This window comes from Perognathus longimembris, chromosome 17, assembly GCF_023159225.1.
Source record: "Perognathus longimembris pacificus isolate PPM17 chromosome 17, ASM2315922v1, whole genome shotgun sequence".
Taxonomy (NCBI): Eukaryota; Metazoa; Chordata; class Mammalia; order Rodentia; family Heteromyidae; genus Perognathus; species Perognathus longimembris.
In genome coordinates this window covers 39,705,813-39,723,101 of record NC_063177.1, presented here as the reverse complement: position 1 = coordinate 39,723,101, position 17,289 = coordinate 39,705,813, and the positions used below count along the sequence as shown (strand labels likewise).

Sequence of the window (17,289 nt, the reverse complement as noted above, 5' to 3'; positions counted from 1 at the left end):
TGGCCAAGTGGATCATTGGCCTTACAGTTTCCTCATGACTTAGTGGCAGGAAGCCAGCAGGCTGGGCAGATTCCACCTTGTCTGCTATTGTGGACAGAGTCCTTTCTAAGTCTTTCCCTGCTTCACCTCCACAAGTCTTTGCTCCCAGTTCCTAAGGCATGACTTGATACAGATTCACATCCTTATTTCCAGTAATTTATTTATAATTGTCTGCTGCTAATTCTGACATTGAGCACACCTCCTACTCTCCCAGCTGGGAATGGGCCCTCAAGAAGCTTGGGTGGGATTGCTTAGTGGTTGACCCTTGGCTGGGGAAGGGCTGGCAGGTGAAGGCAGTAGGCTGCAGAACAGGCACTTCCAACACAGGAAATAGTTCCTACATATTTGAGTCTTCAGGTGTAATATAGCCACACTCTTCGTACCCTTTGACCTTCTCCCCCCTCAGTGCTGGGGTCTTCCTTGCTGAATTGAGCTGGTCAGAAAAGCATCAGAGCACAAGCGCCGTGGTGGGCCCTGGTATGGAGGAGACATATAGCTTCTGTTCTGAATTCACTAGAGGAGGAAAAAAAGTGCTAAAGAAATCTCCAAGGTGGGCGGAAGGTGACACTGCTGCCGGTTACCATTCCCTGGGCTCTCCCTCTCTTGGGCCCGCCCTCACCATCCTGCCAATATCCCCGGCGAATGTCACCCCCTTGCTTGCCCGCTGCTCCTGGGAGCCGGTGCTGCTGCCACTCAGAGAGTTCCTTCGCATGATGCCTGGGAGCAGGACGGGGAGGGAGAGCACTAAGTGAGGGAAAGGGGCAGACCCCTAGGGCCTGGAAGAAAACCAAGTCAGTAGATGAAGCTAGGTGGCTGCAGTCTCACCAGGGCCAGGGGGCTCGGAGCGCTGCAGACTGTTGCGACGGGAGGTGGGGAAGCTGCCCTTGGAGAGGCGGCGCTGACGGCTGGATAGCATGGCAGCTGGGGCCACGATACCCGGCGGGGGCTGCTTCCCAAGCTGCCTGTACAGGTCCTCAATTTCCTTTTTCTGTAGTGTCTGTAGTGCCTCCACTTCTGACAAGTGCCTGAGGGTGCACAAGAGCCATGAGAGGGGCTAGCCAGATACTTGGCTCTCCCAGTTCCACCTCTGGCTCTGCCATCTTCCCCCGACTCACTTTTGCTGAAGATTCTGCAGCTCAGCCCAGAACTCTTCATCCTCTCCACTGCTCTCTGACTCCTCACTGCTCAGACACAGGCTGCTACAGGAGTAGTTCATCCACACTGGGCTGGGATGGCTCAGGGGTGGGGAGCTGCACCCAGCTCCCGGTTCCTTCCCATAGTCACCATTCTCCTCGACTCCATCTCCCAGGCCCTCGGCTGCGCGGTCACTCTCAGCCAGAGCCTCCCTGGTCTCTGGCCTGCCTCCAGTGCTGTCTTCTGTGTCTGAGCTCTCTGAGGTCAGGGGAGGGGTCGGAAGCTTTATAGAACTGGAGAAAGCTGGGGATGGTGGTTGAAGGGGAAGAGACTCATCTGGTTCCTTGGATGAAGTCACTTGGAAACGCCCCACCAGTTGGGGCTTTCCCTCTGCAGGGAGACAAGGAAGGGAGGCATGGAGGATGGGAGGAATCTGGAAACATAGAAAGCAGGTTGGGAATAATAGCCAGGAGAAGGTCACTGATCAGAGGCCTCACCTTCAGAGATGGGTGCTAGTCTGGCTTCACCCATGAATGGCTGAGCAGGATTTGGGGAGGCCTACAAAATATGGATTCATGAGATGGGAAATAATCCAAAATGGAACCACTGCGTTCCCCTCCCCCCTTTACAACAAGTCAAGAGGACTTGATTTCCTACTCACCTCATTCTCCATCTCAGCTGTTTGGGGTAAAAGGCTCTCCTGACCACAAGGAGCAAAAGGAGGGGGAGAGGGCAGGGGCAGGCTAGGCAGAGGACCAGGAGCAGACGGGGGAGCCTGGGAAAGAAGCCCAGGGGAGGGGGCCAGTAGAGACTGGGCCACAGTCATTACAGCCAGAGAGAAGGCACTAGCCAGAGAGAGGAGAGGGGCTGCTGTGGTGGCAGGAAGTGGGGGAGGGGAGGGACAGAGAGGAAAAGGATTAAGAGTGACCTGAGAACTACTAGGAGAGAATAGAGGGGGAGAACTGGTGGAGAGGGAACTTGGGGGAAATGGAGAGGACGGGTATGAAAACTCAGAGGGATTGGGGGAGAATGGAGGTGGAGAGCTGGGGAGGTGTGGGAAGGGACTTGGGGGGATCTGGGAGAATAGGGAGGGGCTAGAATGACATGGGGGAGAAGTGATAGGAAACATGGGGCCTGGGAAGATGGCGGCTCCAGGGGAAAATGGGCTTCCAGGAGACGCAGGGGTTCCGGGAGAAGGTAGGGAGGTGGAGAAGGTTGCCCAGTTCTGTTCCAGGGAAGTACTGCTCTGGAGCTCTGCTGGGGAGGAGGGAGCATTGAGAATCCAGTCCTGCATACCCTGTACTTTTCCCAGCAACCGGGCAGGATTAGAACTCAGTACATACCACTGGATGGGTCAGGGAGGGAGCCTGGGAGGGCAGGCAGGGGTGCTGACTCCTGAGGGAGAAAAAGTGACCCCCAGTCACTGTGGGAAAAACTGAGTCTTAGATGGAAAGTTTCAGGCTAAGACTCTTCAGCTAGGACCTGTGAGCCTTTAGGACTCAGATGTGACTGTCAAACAGCTTAAGTATATATGCTGAAATATTTAGGGGTAAAGGAGCATATGATCTGCCAACTTACTCTCAAGTGATCCAGAAGGATAATATGAATACATACACACAGAGGGACGAGACGAAGAACAGTAAAGCTAGTCAGAAAAACACCATTGGCAAATCTGGGCAAAGGGTATTCAGAAGCTCTCCCTACAATGATTGCAACTTTTCTCTGCAAGTCTGAAACTGTTTCAAAACAAGGAATTGAGAGTATGCATTCAACACATTTTTCTAGACCAAGAATCCATGGCTTTCTTCATATTCTCATAGTGGCTAAGAGCCACTGTTTTATAGTTCCAGAGATGAAAAGGAATTAGTCCTATTCCAAGATCTGTTGAGAGCAACTATTTCTCCTGGACATGCCCAGAGGCCTGACCTGGGAGGTTAGTGCCTCTTCAGCCGCCTCTGTGGCACCATTATCTCTCTTCAACAGGGTTTCCACTCGCTGGATAATCTCCCGGATCCGGCTCAGGAATCCATCTCGCTCAGAGGGCAGAATGAACTCATTATATACCTGGCAAGGATCAACAAAATGGGGAGGAGTTGGTTATCTCACTCATCTCTACATCTGCACCTGCTCTAAAAGCAACCATTCAAGCTAGGCGTGGTGGTGTACACCTGTAATCCCAACACTAAGGAAGTAGAGTTAGGAGGATTTGAGTTTGAGGCCAGCCTGGGCTATAAAGTGAGTTCCAAGGGCCGGGGATGTAGTTCAGTGGTAAGACCCCTTGCTAAGTTTGTACAAAGCCCTGAAGCACATTCCCAACACCACAAGCAAACTAAGAATCAAAGCTGGTGTCAGTGGCTCATTCTTGTTAATGAATACTAACTACTCAGGAAGCTGAGATGTGACTGTTGCAGCTCAAAGCCAGCTCAGGCAGGAAAATCTTCGAGACTCTTATCTACAATTAACTACCCAAAAGCCAGAAGTGGAGCTGTGGCTCAAATGGTAGAGAACTAACCTTAAGCAAAAGAAACCTCAGGGATAGTGCCTAGGCCCTGAGTTCAAGGCCCAAGACCAGCACATACACATAAACACACAGACACATGTACCCATACAAAAATAAGAATCAGGGCTGCAAATGCAACTTAGTGGTAGAGTGCTTGCCTTGCATGTATGAAGCCCTAAGTTCGATTCCTCAGTACCACATAAACAGAAAAAGCCAGAAGTAGCGCTGCAGCTCAAGTGGTAGAGTGCCAGTCTTGAGCAAAGAGATCAGGGACAGTGCCCAAGCTCTGAGTTCAAGCCCCACAACAACAACAAAAAAGTCACATGGTCACCTATACATAAAAGTATATATAAGGGAATAAAGTAATCTATGGAAATAAATGGTAAATGTCACAATCAGCTCCAGGAATACTCATTGAATATTTACTATATGCCAGGCATTATGCTAGGTACTATGAAATATATGGAAGCCCTAGTCTTCACAAAACCCAAAATCTAATGGAGGAGACAGATACATAACATACTGTTAGTCTCTCTGTGATAGGTAAGACACTTAAGAACCCTGCCTAGGGTGAGTATAAAAATGCTAGAAATATTATTGTAGGGGATGCAAGCTGTTGTTTAATGGATATAGCATTTCATATTTGCAAGATGAAAACTTAAGAGATCTATTTCACAACAATGTGAGTGTGCTGAATGCTACAGACCATACATTTAAAAATAGTTGAGATCTGGGAGCATGACTCAAGTAATAATATACCTGCCTAGCAACCCTGAGGCCCTGAGTTCAAACACTAGCACAGCTACAACAAAAAAGGTTAGAATGGAAAATTTCATATTGTTTGGGTTTTTCTCACATTAAAAAAAATGCTAAGCTGGGCATAGGAACATACTCATGTAATCCTAGCTACTCAGGACGCTCCTAGCTAATCAGAAAGATATCAATTCAAGGCCAGCCCAGGCAAAAAGTACATAAGACCCTATTTCAATTAGGAAAAAAAAATTCTGGATGGTAGTACACATCTATCAATGCAGAACGTATAAATAGGAGGATTGTGGTCCAGACCAACCTAGTAGAGAGCAAGAAAAAAGGAAAAAATATCAGAAAAAGGGACCAGAGGGGTGGTTTAAGTGACAGAGCACCTGACCAGTGAATACAAGGCTCTGATTCAAACCCCAACACTGGAAGAAAAAAAAAAAAAGAAAGTATGTAACTAGTCTCTGCCTTTAAAAAAGAAGTTATTATTCCAGTAAGAGAGCAGATCATACAACCTTGATAGGGCAGAATGTGTGACAGTTTCACCAGAAAGTCTTTGGAGCTGAACGTTAAAATAATTATTTTATTGAGGACCTACCACATGTGGAACTGCTCATGCATTAGACTCTATTATATGAGAACATCTCTGCAAAACAAGTCTTATCATTTGATGAGCAATGGAGGCTCAAAGAGCTTAGGAAACTTGCCCAAGGGGCTGGGAGTGTAACTCAGTGGTGCTTACCTAGCATATGCAAGGCCTCAGGTCTGATCCCTGACACAGGAAAACAAAAACCAAAAACCTTTTCCAGGTTCACCAAATTTCAACAGCACTGAAATCTGAACTCAGGTATTAATGATAGTCTTCTGTTCATCAGCAAGAGAGGAGAGGAGAGCAGAAAACAGTTTAAAGACATTTGAGGAATGGCACATTCTGAAAATAAGACTCTGGGTGGGCTGTGGCTTTTAAAGACCCTGCTTTGTCATTTGAATCCTACTCTATAACCACAAGTGGCTGCTAGACATATTAGGGTGAAAATCAGCAAGATCAGATCTAAATCTCAGGAGCACTCTGCTTCAGAAGAGTGGGTGTAAGGACAGAAAGGAGGGGGAGGGATCCTGAGTTCAAGGGTAGGATCGCTTAGACTATCCTATCCTGATAGCCCTGAACAGTTGTAAGCAGAGGCAGGCTGGAACTCAGCTTTTTTAGAAGATGGTTGAAAAACCAGTATTACTGAAGGGAAGGTTCTAGAAGAGTCAAGAGGTTTGATGCGGGGGCTGGGAATGTGGCAAGAGTGCCTGCCTCCTATACATGAAGCCCTGGGTCTGATTCCTCAGCACCACATATATAGAAAATAGCCAGAAGTGGCGCTGTGGCTCAAGTGGCAGAGTGCTAGCTAGCCTTGAGCAAAAAGAAGATAGGGACAGTGCTCAGGCCCTGAGTTCAAGCCCCAGGACTAGCCAAAAAAAAAAGGTGTGATGGGAAGGGATAATCCTGTTAGGTGCAGTACTTTTTTGTCCTGAACATAAGGTGATAGAAGAGCTATTGAAGAGAGCTGATGACACCTGATGTTCCTCTCACTCTCTCCTCTCCTCTCCTCTCCTCTCCTCTCCTCTCCTCTCCTCTCCTCTCCTCTCCTCTCCTCTTGCTTGCTTTCTCCTGTTTTGGGGATTGAACTCAGGGCATGGGCATTGTCCCTGAGCTTCTTGTACTCAAGGCAAGCATTTTACCACCTGAGCAACAGCACCATTTCCAGATTTTTCTCAGTAGTTTATTAGAGATAAGAGTCTCATGAAGGGGGTGGGAATATGGCCTAGTGGCAAGAGTGCTTGCCTTGAACACATGAAGCCCTCGGTTCGATTCCCCAGCACCACATATATAGAAAACGGCCAGAAGTGGCGCTGTGGCTCATGTGGCAGAGTGCTAGCCTTGAGCAAAAAGAAGTCAGGGACAGTGCTCAGGCCATGAGTCCAAGATCCAGGACTGGCAAAAAAAAAAAAAAAAGTCTCATGAACTTTCATGCCCAGGCTGGCTTTGAACTGCAACCCTCAGATCTTAGCCTCCTGAGTAGCTAGGTTACAGACAAAAGCTGCCAGTGCACAGCTGCCTGATGTTTTTCTACTCCCTTATACTCCCATCACCCCAGAGGCTGGTATCCACTGCCCTACTCTATTGAAAATGTCCACTCACAAAAACTTGTGTGTGCGTGCACACGCCAGTGCTAAAATTTGAACTCAGAGCTCCATTCTCTTGCTTAGCTTTTTCACTCAAGATTGGCACTCTACCACTTGAACCACCCCTCCAGTGCCAGCTTTTTGATGGGTACTTGGAGATAAGAGTCTCTCAGATTTGTCTGCCTGGGTTGTCTTTGAACTCTGATCCTTACAACTCAGCCCCCCGAGTAGCTAGGATTACAGGCATGAGCCTTGGAGATCACAAAGACCTAATAAAAGCTAGTGTTGTCTTGCGTTAGGCTTACCATATGCCCCCTCCTTGAAAGTGCATACTCAGTTTTCTGATCCTACCTTTCTGGCAGGATCTCTGTGTCCTCTGATGCCCTGTTGTCCCCTATCCTCTTCCCTTTCTAGAACAGATAATATCCACTGAGACATTCTCAAACCCTCTATGTCCTAGCTTTTTCCACTATCAAGTCTGTATCAATAACTTCTAAATCCACTTCATCTCTGCCTCTACTCTCATCCCATTGCTATGAAGGACCTTGTCTGGCCACTACTCAAGCTCCTCATGATCTCTAAAAAGAAGCCTAATTTCTTTTCCAATTTCCTCTCTCACTGGGTGGTTTACTCCTCTACATTCCTCCAAATTATAAGTCGTCCTTGATGTCCCCTCTTCTTAACTGCCTTGTCATATCAACTCAGCAAATATTTATTGGGAAATGTACTGTACTACTTCAATAGGTTGCTAGATTACAGAACAAATTATTTTCCTGAATCAGCCCTCAGATTCCTACCTTTTTTTCCTGCCCCTATAATCCATTCTCTCCTCCAACCCCCCAACCCGCCCCCCACCCCCACCCCCGCCTGACATCTGGCTTCTTTTGTTCACCTCCCAGCTGGATAATCCCCTCCCACGTTCCATGTCTGAATGGTCTTTATAAAACCTATTCTCATCATGTTATATTCCGCTTAAGATAATATATGATCTGTTGTCAGGTGCTGGTGGCTCACACTTGTAATAATAGCTACTCAGGAGGCTGAAATCTGAGAAGCATGGTTTGAACCAGCCCAGGCAGGAAAATCTATGAGATTCTTTTCTTGAATTAAACGCCAAAAAGTCAGAGTGGAGTTGTGGCTCAAGTGGTAGAATGCTAGCTGTGGGCAAAAAAAGCTCATGCCCAGGCTATGAGCTCAAGTCCCAGGGCTGGCACATACACACACAAAAGATAATATGTGATCTGTGTCCCCACTACCTGCCCATCCATACCTCCTACACATTCCCATAAGAACCCTTACTTCCAATGGCAGTAGTTTCTCATGAAGTCTTTCCAGCACCATCATCTAAGTGACCCCCTACTTGCAAAGTCTTTACCTATGCTACACCTCTGGTAGGCATGCTCTTACAACCTTTCCCTACTTCTCTTACCCATCAGTCAAGACTGATGAGTGGGAAAGTCCCTGTTGCCCTGGCCGATCCTTTACCTCCAACCACAGTATCACATGTCTAGCAAACCCTTCACACACAGCACTTATCTTTACCGGTGTCAGTCTCAAATTGCTCCAGCTGAGGAGCCAAACCCAACTGGATAAACAGAAAATCTTTCCTCAAACCAGGCTGAGACATCTTAGGCTCACCATGCTAAGTGGTGTCAACTAGTACTTTAGGAACCCTTGTGGGGTTGGCATGGTTCTGCCTCAGTGGACATCAAGAGGGCAAAGCTTGTCCATGATCCAAATACTATGTTCTCATCTCTCTCCTTCTCACCATAGCAGCTGCAATCTCTTCCGGGCTGTCCCCATCCAGATCGAACCGGAAGGTCACCATCTTGCTGTTGTGGGTCTGAAGCTGGCATTCAACCACTCTGTCATTCTGGTCTGAGACCTTCAGAGTCAAAGTCAGTAGAGGAGGAGGTCAATGCCCCAGTCTTCATCATGTGTTCACACCCTACTCGCCAAGTGGTGTTGACCGGAATGGCCTTGGAGAGTAGACTCTAACCCCAAAAGTTCAGTATTAGAAATTAGACTGGCTGCCTCAATGGGTACCAACACATACTACTACTCCTCCCCCTGACAGTTGACTTTTAGCCCTGTAGATTATTGTCCATCTCGTGTACCCTTCCTTACACTAGTGACTCGAAGCCGAGACCGGGGTCTGCGCCGGAGATTCTTCCCTGGAGGTCTCCTCATCCGTCCCATTCCTTCGCCCATGTTACTGAGGCCTGACGCTGCATCTGAGGCATAACTAGAAAAGGGCAAGGAAACAGGTGTGCTTGACTACACACTGGATCTCAAAGCTCCATATGTTCCACTCTGGCCCCCTCCAGCTCATACCAGAACATACCTATCCCCAGTAGAAAAGTCACTGCCAGGGCCAGATCGTGGAATGGACAAGGCAAAACCCTGAAACAGAATAAGAGTTCCTGAGGTCAGGGGACAATAGCTGTTGGGATCCAGGGAAATGGTGGTAAAAATGCCTGGAGGACACTAAGGAGATAGATCTGGAGAAGATTAAGACACGAGTGGCAGATTTCTAGGGACATGAGGACAGGTTTGAGGGGAGGTGACACAGGATGATGATAGTCATGGTCTTGTCATGGCCGGAAGCTCCTATGTTACCCCTTCTCACCGAGGGCAGGCACAGATGGGACTCGGCTGGACTGGATGGCACCACCACAGGGGGCTGAAGGGCAGGGTCTGAGGCATCCAGGAAGCCAGAAGAGCTGAGGTAGCCATCAGTCTCACAATCAGCTGATGAGGGAGGAAAGAGATCAAAACAAATAAAAAGACCTGGAGGTAGCCTGTGTGAGCAAGGAGAGAGCTGTGGGAGAGTTCTTCCTGAGAGGGAAATCAGGGTAAGTGTCAGTGTTGCTAGGACTGACTTTGGTGAGGTGTCAGAGGCGGAGTGTTCTGGGACCCAAGTCCCAAGGTCTGGGTAACTTACAGGTGGTAGATGAGTAGCTGGCATGACGGAAGAGGAAGGCCTGGTGCTGGTCTGCCTCTGGCTCCTCAGACTCAGGGGGGAAAGCAGTAGAAGGACCAGGAGCCATGGAGACAGTTGCTGGTGGGGGTCCTGGCTCTGGTGGGAGGGCCTCCAACTCTCTAGCTTTCCGAAGCTTCTCACGCTTTCGTTGGATGGCAGCAACCCTTTCACGAACTGCACGGGCCACTGGTTGGTAATCGGCTTCACACACCAAGCCCAGCGCAACCTGGAGTCCAGAAGTAAGAGAGACAGTTTGGACCTCCTCAAAGACCACGACACCTTGAGCCCTCCAAGATTTAGGAGGAAAATAATAATAAATAAATAAAGATTTTGGAGAAAGGAAACTGGTAGCAGGGTTTATTAATGATCCTTTATTGAGTTCCCATTATATTGGTTAACTAGCAACTCCTAACATCATAATCATTAAATCCTGTTAATAACACTATGTTATAGTCTTTTTTTTTTTTTTGCAATGGAATCTTGGTGTGTAGCTTCAGCCTTAGTTTAGCTCCAGACTCTTAATGTTCCTGCCTCAGCTTCCTGAGTGCTGAGATTACAGGTGTATACCACTGGCCACATCTGGCTTACATAGTTCTTACGAGCCCATTTTAAAGAAAAGCAAATTAAGTGACAATCTCGTGATTACACAGTAAACCAATGGTTTTAATGAATGTGGGAGTGAGGGGTGACAATATCTAGAGATATTTTTAGTTGCCACAACTAGAAGGTAGGTGCTACCAAATCTTTTAGGTAGAACCTAGGTACTAGTGTCTTATCCTGTAATCCTAAATACTCAGGAGACGGATATATGAGGATTGCAGTTCAAAGCAATTCTTGGGGCAGAAAAGTTCCTGAGACACTTTTTTTTTTTCCAGTCAGTCATGGCCTGGGTGCTGTCCCTGAGCTCTTCAGCTCAAAGCTAGCATTCTACTACTTGAGCCACAGTGCCACTTCCAGTTTTCTGGTGGTTTATTAGAGATAAGTCTTACTTTGTGCCTGAGCTGGCTTTGAACCATGATCCTCAAATCTCAGCCTCCTGAGTAGTTAGGGTTATAGGTGTGAGCCACTGGCACTCAGCTTCCCTGAGACTCTTGTCTCCAATTAACTATCAAAACGCCGGAGGTGAAGTGAACGTGTGGCTCAAATGGTAGCACATCAGTCTTCAGTGTGAAAGCCAGGCAAGAGAAGAGTGCAAGGCCTTGAGTTCAAGTCCCAGTCCTGGCAGAAAATAAAGAGGAGGAGGAGGAGGAGGAGGAGGAGGAGGAGGAGGAGGAGGAGGAGGAGGAGGAGGAGGAGGAGGAGGAGGAGGAGAGAGGAAGGGGAAGAGGAGGAAGAGGAGGAGGAGGAAGAGGAGGTAATGGTGGTGGTTCCCAGTGTCCTACAATATCTAGCATAGTACTCAAGCAAAGATGCCAACTGTTTGAGGTAAGTATCCTTTGTAAGTATTGGGTCAGGATTCAAACACAATCTCAGGTTCTTGACTGACCCCAAATGATCTTCGCCCTTGAAATTTCCTTTGTTCTACTGAGAACCCCACATTTCTCCCCACTCAGACCTTCCTAAACCAGATCCCAACCAAGGTTCTGTCCCAACATCCTCTACCTCTCCATACATGTCTTCACTTACTCCAGCACCCATCCATTCTTTCCCTCTTCTTTCCTTCTCACTCACTTCAACCTCTAGCTTTGCTGGGTAAGTCAAGCAAATGGAACAGAGTAATGGGACCTCAAATTTGAATTACCTGAGTTCAAATCCAGCTTTGTCACTTATTATTCACTTGAGACCTTGGACAAGACAGTGGGCCTCTTTAAATTTGTATCTCTTCATCGGTGGAATAAAATTACCATCCATGAAGGATGGGTAGCCATGATCAACTGCATGTGAAAGTGTTTCTTAAGCCTTGGAATATCTGGGCTATTGATGAGTTCCTACTGTGAGCTGAGCACATGAAAAATCAATTTACAAATACATCCTCTGCCTTTAAGGAGTTTATACTGTAGAGGAGGAGAAAGACTGGAATGTATATTTAAAAAAAAAAATCAAGACCCATGGCTAGGCTAGGAGCTGTAACCCAGGACCCCAGGGCAGGGAAAGAAGTATTTAACTTTGACCCTAAAGGGGAAGGCTTCCTGAAATCCGAAAGTCGCCAACGCTGGGCGACTGGTACTGAAAGGTTTTATTTGCAATCCTAGCCCTCCGTGGTTCTGACAGTGGGGGAAGAAAAACAAGAGAGATGGGGGAAAGAAAGGCAAGGGCAGAAACATCAGTTCGAAGAGCGATCCAGGATAAGCGCATCCGCAGGAGGTGGGCGGATTCAGGGTTCTGCAATGGAATATGGCGCCGAGGCTGTCCGTGCGGATGGCTGGGCGGAGAGGAGGAGGAGGAGGCACCTGAAGGGCCTGACACCCGAAGGACGTGCCATTCCGGTGGGGAGGGACCTCCCAACCTTTCCAGCGCCCCCACCTCGTCGCGCGGTCCGGCTGTGGCCGGTGGAGGTGCTTTGTCTTTCCACTCACCATCTCCTGTGCCACCTCCTCCGCCGCGTCCCGACCCAGCTGGAACAGGAACTCGATGGCCTGGTTGTCCCGGGGGCGCCCCCCGCGCCGCGCGTCCTCCATCCGCAGCCAGAGCTTGAGGCCCGGCTTCTCCCCGTCGTCCTCCTCCGCCAGCTCCACGTGCACGCCGCGCTCCTCGCGGAAGAACGCGTGGGCCAGCAGGTCCTGGATGGTGAACCTGAGGACCCCCGGGGGGGGCGGTGAGACCGGCCCGTTTCCACCCATGTGCCTTTTCTCCACCCCAGCTCTGCCGCCCCCACGGCGCCCCACCTCTCGTTCTTATCCGTGCGGATGCAGCCTTCGATGATCTCCTTCACCTCGGGCATCTTCACTTTGTAGAAGCTGTTCGGCTTTGTGCCCTGCGGGGGTGGGGATGGGGGGAGGGGGTTGGGGGTAGAGGAAGGGATTGCGAGAGGCCTCAGGTCCTCGGTGCCCCAACTTTCGGCTTGACACCTCCACCGCCCCCCGCAATGCTACTGCCAGAGCTAGGTGACTGGTACGGAAAAGGTTTGATTTCCAATCCCAGGCTCCACGCACAGTGTGGCCCTGAAACCAGGCTCCTGCTTGATTTTTTGTCGTTTGGAAAACTCGGGGCAGAACTTTTGTCACGCTCACTTCGAGGGGCAACTGGAAGGATCCGATAAAATAGGGCTCAAAATCGTTTGTAAACTCTTGGAGCGCTGCACTTTATTATTATTATTATTATTATTATTATTTAATAGCTGGTGCTGGGGGGAGGCCTATGTGTATCCAATATTCTTCCGTGTTCACCAATTCATCTTTGTGGCTAGCCAATCTTCATAATAAAAAGGCATTGACGGCTGCCTGCTGGGAGCAGAAGGTGGGAGGAACACCTGGAGTCCCCCCTCCTCCCTCCCCAGCCCCACCCCTCTCACCGAAGTGACCTTGCGGTAGATTTGCGCTGCATTCTGGCACTCGGAGTACGGATACTCCGAGGTAGCCATCTCCAGCATGCACATGCCAAATGCATACACGTCCACAGCCTCGTCGTACTTTTCCTCGTACATCTCGGGGGCCATGAATTCCGGGGTCCCTACAGGATCCACAATAGGATTCAGGCCGCTGAACTTTTCTTCAGGTCTGGTCCCTTCACTTGGGCATACCGTGGGTTAGGCAACTGGGGTGGGGGTGGGGGTCAACCCTAGGAATTCTGGAGTATAGTCACTAACTCTGACCTATATGTGTTGGGGTGGGGGAGATGTCATAGGTCATCTGTGTTCCTATGGTCCCCTAGTTCCATGGTTGGAGGACATCCTGCTGAAGGGAAGGGGGTCCCAGGTTCTCAGAATTAGGGGAATGCAGTAATGGCAAGGACCCTCCTGGAGGGACGCACCAATGACGCTCTTGGCAAAGGAGGCACGCTTGAGAGTAGCCAGGCCCAGGTCCCCGATTTTGACAGAGCCTGTAGGGCCGGTGATGAAGACATTGTCGCACTTGAGGTCCCGGTGCAGGATAGGAGGGACCCGGGAGTGTAGGAAATGAAGGCCCCGTAAGATTTGGCGACTCCAGCGCTGAAGGACCCGGGGCTTCATCTCTCGAAACCGCCTCAAGTACCTAAGAGAGGGGAACATAACCGGGATCACTGTGGTCCCTGCTGGAAAGTTCCCCCTGCCCCACTCTTGTCGTTGTCTCTGTGTCCTCTACCCTCAATTTGCTAACCTAGGTCCTTGCAGGGCCCTTGAGAGAAAGGGGAGGGGGGTCGTTGAGTAGATAGACATGAGGTTACAAAATAGTTTTGGTATAAAGTTGCAGATAGGGCCACAGCCAAGGTGCTGTGGGAACAGAGGAAGGGATGACTAACTGTCCCAAGCATGGGGGAGGGCTCCACAGAGGAAATAACTTGTCTGTTTTGAAGGAGGAGTAGAAGTACAAGGGTGAAGAGGGGACAGAATGGAGGCTTTCCAGGCAGAAGGGACACCATCCTCAAAGGCACAGACATTTGAAAGGGACAAGGCTGGGGTGGGAGGAGTGGCTGGGCATTCTGTTTGTTTGGAACTTGGGCTGAAGGTAGGATCCTTGTGAATAAGTTAGCCGATGTGGACTTTATCCCCAAGACTGTGGGAAATCTTGCAGAGATTTTAAGGAGGGAGCCAGAAAGTCAGATTTGCCACTGTGAAAGATCCTCATTCCCAGGAAGATAGGGTAGTTCTAGGGAGGGCAAAGCCCATAAAGGTTGTTGCTGTTAGGGCTCCAGATCTGGGAAGCGACAGCAAGGTGGAGCCAAGGGTAAAGTGAAAAGCCAGTGGGAAGACTTAAAGAGGGGACTTCTAGAGATCAGTCTCAGGGTACTAGCAGAGCTAAGACACTTCAGTTTTTGACTACCATTCAGAGTGAACGCTGTCATCCATCCATCCCAGCAATCTGGTGGGAGCGAGATGGTAAAACTGATTTAAGAGACCAGGTGTAGGGAATTTGAGGAGAAGGAGGAAAGTTTAGGAAGCAGCGGGAGAGATGTCCCACCCTCCCCCACCCACCCAGGCCAGAGCTCACGTCTTGAGCGTGCCCGAAGTCATGAGTTCCGTGACCAGCACGATGCAAACCTGGCCCCTCAGCACTGACTTCCACGAGTCGTAGAAGCGGACGATGTTGGGGTGCTGCAGCCCCTTGAGCATCTCCACCTCCTCCGAGAAGCGCTGCCGCTCTGCTCGAGATAGTTTCCGGGTCTGTGGGATGGGTTGATGGGGTGGGGGTGGGGGGCAATGCATCAGACCCAGACCCTCAACTAGAAGATTGGGCACCTGGAGGTGCTGGGGGAAGAGGTGCGGATTGGAGTTCACGGATGGGGTCCAGTTGGTGAGATTCCTCTCCCAATAGGCTGCACACTCCCCAACTCTTGGTCCTTTTGGGTTGTTCTAAAGATATACCCATCCCGGGCCTAGGTTGGCCCCCTAGAACCTCTTCTGGATACAAGCGCCTTTATGCAGCCCGGTCCGGGGAACCTGGAGCTCAATAGCGCCTTTGTGGCTGTCCTGGCTGGCCGCGAGTGGGGGGGGGGGGGTGCCTGGGGGCCGGGCAGCGGGCAGGCAGGCAGCAGGCGGACCGCGGGCAGGGAACTGGGGCCGCCAAGGGGTTGGCCCCAGAAACTTTCGGACTGGTAGATTCAAAAAGAAGGCAAAGACCTGAGGAGTAAGGTACAGCGGAAGAAAAGATCCAGGACCAGGCGCCAAGAGACCGCCCCCCCCTCCCACCCATGGCTTCCCCCCTCCCCCCCTCCCCCGAGTTTGGCCGCTTCTCTTGGACTGGCCTACAGCCTGGGGCGTGGCACTGGCAGGCGCAAGGGGCCCAGGCCGGTGCCAGGGCCAAAGTGAAGGGACTCTTCTCCCAGGCTTTGTCCTCCAGGCTGGATCTGAATTTTCTGGATTATAGCTGAGCTCCCCTCACTCATGTACAGAGCAATGGGAGGAAGAACCGAACCCACATTTTTCTGACGTTCAAGAGCTTAGCAAGCGCCTTTGGATCTGGGAGGAGACAGCTCAGGTAGGCAGACGGTAGACGCAGGAGTGATCTCAGGCCAGAGCTGGAGTTTCCTGTCCTCCCTCTCCCTAAAGCTGTGGAGAAGTCTAGACGTCTGACTGCTCCAGAAGGGGCCTGGGAGAGCACTATTCTTCCACAAATACCCGCCCCCCCCCCCCCCCAATCCTTCTGGAGGTGGAAAGGACCCAGCTCCTGCCTACAGTATCCCAGTCTCTTAGCCTATAAAGAGGGAGGGGGAAGAGCAAGAGGATCAGAGTTACAACTTCTGGACTTAGGGGAAAGGGAGAAGAAGAGACAGACAGTAGGTACCCAGGGCAGGAAACTGGTGGGGCCAGTTCCCCACAGATCTGACCTGGCTTTGCCATCCAGTTTCTCACCGTTTTCCACCTCTCCGGGATTTTAAGGAGACTTGGAAGTGAGCATGTTCATGCCATCATGAACAGTCAAGTCTATGGTGGAGGAGAGTCAGCCTCTACTGCCTGCCTCAGTTTCTCCTTTTGATCCCACCCAGAGTCAGCCAGTTCATCCCCGCAAGGACAGCAGGGTGGACAGCTGGGAAACAAATTACATCTTTCCCTTGATGCTGTTGACCCGGTCTCCCTTCCTAAGACCTCCACAGGGTCCCAACCCTCGGGGTGCCACTGAGGGGGCGCCCAGCCGCACCTGCAGCTCACACCAGGCCACCTCTACCGTGGTGTCGGTGTCTAGCCCTCGATACACGGTCTTGAAGGAACCACGTCCGATCTCGATGTCAAATTTGAGGTATCGGCCGTCCGGGGACGTTGCCACAGCCTGCGTCTCTGTGTCCTCCTTTTCTTCCTGCTCGCGCCGCCGCTCCTGGGCCGCGGCGTCCGGGACCCTCGGCGGTTCCCCCAGCCCCGGGCCTCCTGTGGATCCCTTGAATTCGGGGCGCACCGGATCTGTCGCCTCCACAGAATTCCCTCCAGTCCGCGTGCCCTCGGGGGGCTCTTTGGAGCTAGGCGGTGGGCTTTTCGTGGGGCCCGGACGAACGGAGTCCGGGGGGTCGGGGGGTTCCGGAACGAGCGAGGTTGAGGTTGGGTGGGACCAAGAGCTCAGCAGACCCAAGTCGACCGAGCTGCGGCGGCTGGGACGGGACGAGCGCGGCCGGGGCTCTGCCTTCCCGGAGAAGCGGCGAGCGCGGCGAGGCGGGGGCCCCAGGCGGGGCGTCCCCGAGGGGGCGAGGGGCTGCGGGGGCCGCAGGGCCAGGTCCGCCTCCGTCTGGGACATGGGGACGGCGTTCTCGGTGGTCCTCGGCGCTAGCATGGGGAAGGGCCGGGCACCGCGGGCTGGAGAGGTGGCGGGACCGGCGGACCGGTCGGGTGCGCAGCTCTGGCTGAGCAGCTGGGGCCCCAAGCCCTGGCTGGGCGGCCCGCGGCCCCGCCCCCGGCCCCACCCCCCGGGGCCGCCCCCTCGGAGCCAGGACCGGCCCGGAGCCTGCGAAGCGCCCCAGCCTCCGCTGCCGCCGCGCGCCCTCCTCTGCCCAGAACCCGGCTTTCCGCCTCTTTCCACGCAAGAGCTGGGTGAGGAAGCGGCGGCGTCACCGCCCGCACCGCGCCCGCAAACCTGTTTTGGGTGGCAGAGCGGGAAGACGACACTGTAGCAGGAAGGGGAAAGTGACCATGGTGCGGGGTGTG

The 17,289-nt window shown here is 51.4% G+C and overlaps 1 protein-coding gene and 1 long non-coding RNA gene across 4 annotated transcripts; one reads left to right on the top strand and one right to left on the bottom strand.

Moving 5' to 3' along the window:
• Window positions 1-179: 179 nt before the first annotated feature.
• Wnk4 (WNK lysine deficient protein kinase 4) lies at window positions 180-17,007 on the bottom strand. 3 transcript variants are annotated; one of them, XM_048366999.1, is made up of 19 exons: window positions 16,298-17,007; window positions 14,651-14,823; window positions 13,494-13,714; window positions 13,036-13,193; window positions 12,410-12,498; window positions 12,101-12,317; window positions 9,546-9,810; window positions 9,231-9,352; window positions 8,946-9,004; window positions 8,729-8,846; window positions 8,370-8,486; window positions 3,100-3,237; window positions 2,517-2,568; window positions 1,835-2,427; window positions 1,671-1,731; window positions 1,155-1,563; window positions 865-1,064; window positions 659-756; window positions 180-513 (listed from the first exon to the last, which is right to left on the bottom strand). In XM_048366999.1, the coding sequence occupies exons 1-19, from the start codon at window positions 16,916-16,918 to the stop codon at window positions 442-444; spliced, it is 3,783 nt and encodes a 1,260-aa protein (XP_048222956.1). In that variant the 5' UTR covers window positions 16,919-17,007; the 3' UTR covers window positions 180-441. The 3 variants fall into 3 exon arrangements, with proteins under 3 accessions (XP_048222956.1, XP_048222958.1, XP_048222957.1); XM_048367001.1 differs by having other exon boundaries at window positions 180-552; window positions 16,298-17,006; XM_048367000.1 differs by having other exon boundaries at window positions 180-756; window positions 16,298-17,006.
• On the top strand, window positions 9,825-14,630 carry LOC125366411. The gene is made up of 3 exons (XR_007213830.1): window positions 9,825-9,835; window positions 12,523-12,532; window positions 14,439-14,630. It is a non-coding gene; the product is annotated as an uncharacterized LOC125366411 (long non-coding RNA).
• Window positions 17,008-17,289: the final 282 nt, after the last annotated feature.